A 1,691-nucleotide genomic window follows, 5' to 3' on the forward strand; every position below is an offset into this window, starting at 1 on the left:
CCATCTCCAGTGTTTACGGAGATGGTAATATCCAGTGAGCTGCAGTTCTCTGGGTGAAAATGTCTTGTTGATGTCAGACGTTACAAGACACCAGTGGCCAGAGTGCTTTAGGTGAATAAGAAAGAAATAACCACTCACTATGTAGAAGACCATCTCTGAATGCACAACACCTTTAACCTTGAAGTAGGCTATCTACAGCAACAGAAGACAACAGCGTCTGACACTTCTCTGTCAGCTAAGATGAAGCTTATAAAAAGGCCACTAGAAACTGAAACAGAAACGGAAAAATATAGCTCCATGCACAGAAATACCTCAGACAAACTAAAAATATTGTCCCCCCCAATGTAAATCTAATCTAAAAACGATTAGCACGGGCATGCTTTCGTGTTTATTTTTTATAATAATAATGGATTGCATTTATATAGCGCTTTTCGGGACCCTTCAAAGCGCTTTACAACACCAATATTCATTCACTCTCACATTTATACACTGGTGGAGGCAAACTACAGTTGTAGCCACAGCTGCCCTGGGGCAGACTGACAGAGGCGAGGCTGCCATATCGTGCCATCGTCCCCACCAGCAGGCATAGTGCCTTTCCCAAGGACACAACGACCGAGACTGTCCGAGTCGGGGCTCGAACCTACAACCTTCCAATTACAAGACGAACACCCAACTCTTGAGCCACGAGCATGTGCTGCAGCTCCATTCTCCCCACATTTGTTTCCTCTTGTGTGACACTTGAGAGCTAGCTTTACCTCATGAAGTTTGTGTCTCCAGCCACTAATCTGATGTCCTCCAGAAGCTCCATGGTGGCACGAATAGCCAGATTAGCTGCTTCATTGTGACGGAAGCCATGACTGGAATCAAGTGTATCCTTATTGATCCCGCCCACTGGATCCCTCCTGCTTGTGCGATCAGCAGATCCACCGTGACTGCATTTACCTTTGAACAGGGATAACATTTTATCATATTATCAAGAGATATTGAAAACATACAAAGACTTTATCATAACACATCAAAAGAGATGATTGCTCCAAGTTACCTGTAGGTTTTGATGAGGAGATGATGCTAAAGTAGCCTGATGTCAGAAGTCCCTGGTTCAGCACATCAGGCAGAATGTTGTTGGTACAGTTCTCTCCTACGCAACTTCTGCAAGTTGGAGTATTTTGTCCTGCAGAAATATCAAATAACAAAGAAAAAAATATTGATTTATATTTTGAAAATAAACATTACAAATACTACTACAAATTTAATCTAGATCATATTTAAGCTGGAATTTTCATCTTTCAGGAGGGCGCCTACCTGCCAAGTTCTTAAGAGGTTGGTCAGGTCTGATCAGAGCACTGTATGGAGCTTTATTTCCCAGCTCCACCCAGTTACTGTGGCTGTAGAAGTCCTTCATATACAGAAAATGAAAACAAATTTAGAATATCACCTTTGCGTTTTGTTTTAATTACACAATGCTGTCATCTAGCAGTCTTAACAAATTAGCAGTAAATTAAGTATCGGTACCTGTAGAGTGTGACAGATTTGCCCTAGAGACCACCTCCCTCGGATATAGTTTTCTTTCTTAGCATGCGCCTTCACCACAGATGCACCTTATTATTAAAATACAACAGATTAGACACAAGCTGCAAAACCTGAATTACAGCATTACATCACCAGTCTTTATCCACTCAAAGCAGTGTTAC

At 41.8% G+C, this 1,691-nt stretch overlaps 1 protein-coding gene across 1 annotated transcript in view; it reads right to left on the bottom strand.

The window, feature by feature from the left end:
• Positions 1 to 751: 751 nt before the first annotated feature.
• The window catches only part of LOC102196837 (von Willebrand factor A domain-containing protein 7-like), a 2,834-nt gene continuing 1,894 nt past the window's right edge, over positions 752 to 1,691 (bottom strand). The window contains exons 2-5 of the mRNA XM_005736336.1: positions 1,513 to 1,598; positions 1,303 to 1,396; positions 1,043 to 1,171; positions 752 to 942 (exon numbers count right to left, since the gene is read on the bottom strand). Of these exons, the coding sequence (XP_005736393.1) occupies positions 752 to 942; positions 1,043 to 1,171; positions 1,303 to 1,396; positions 1,513 to 1,598 (500 nt within the window). The remainder of the gene's footprint in view (positions 943 to 1,042; positions 1,172 to 1,302; positions 1,397 to 1,512; positions 1,599 to 1,691) is intronic.

The sequence above is a fragment of the Pundamilia nyererei genome, unplaced genomic scaffold (assembly GCF_000239375.1).
Source record: "Pundamilia nyererei isolate P.nyererei 1_Seehausen unplaced genomic scaffold, PunNye1.0 scaffold00068, whole genome shotgun sequence".
Lineage (NCBI taxonomy): Eukaryota > Metazoa > Chordata > Actinopteri > Cichliformes > Cichlidae > Pundamilia > Pundamilia nyererei.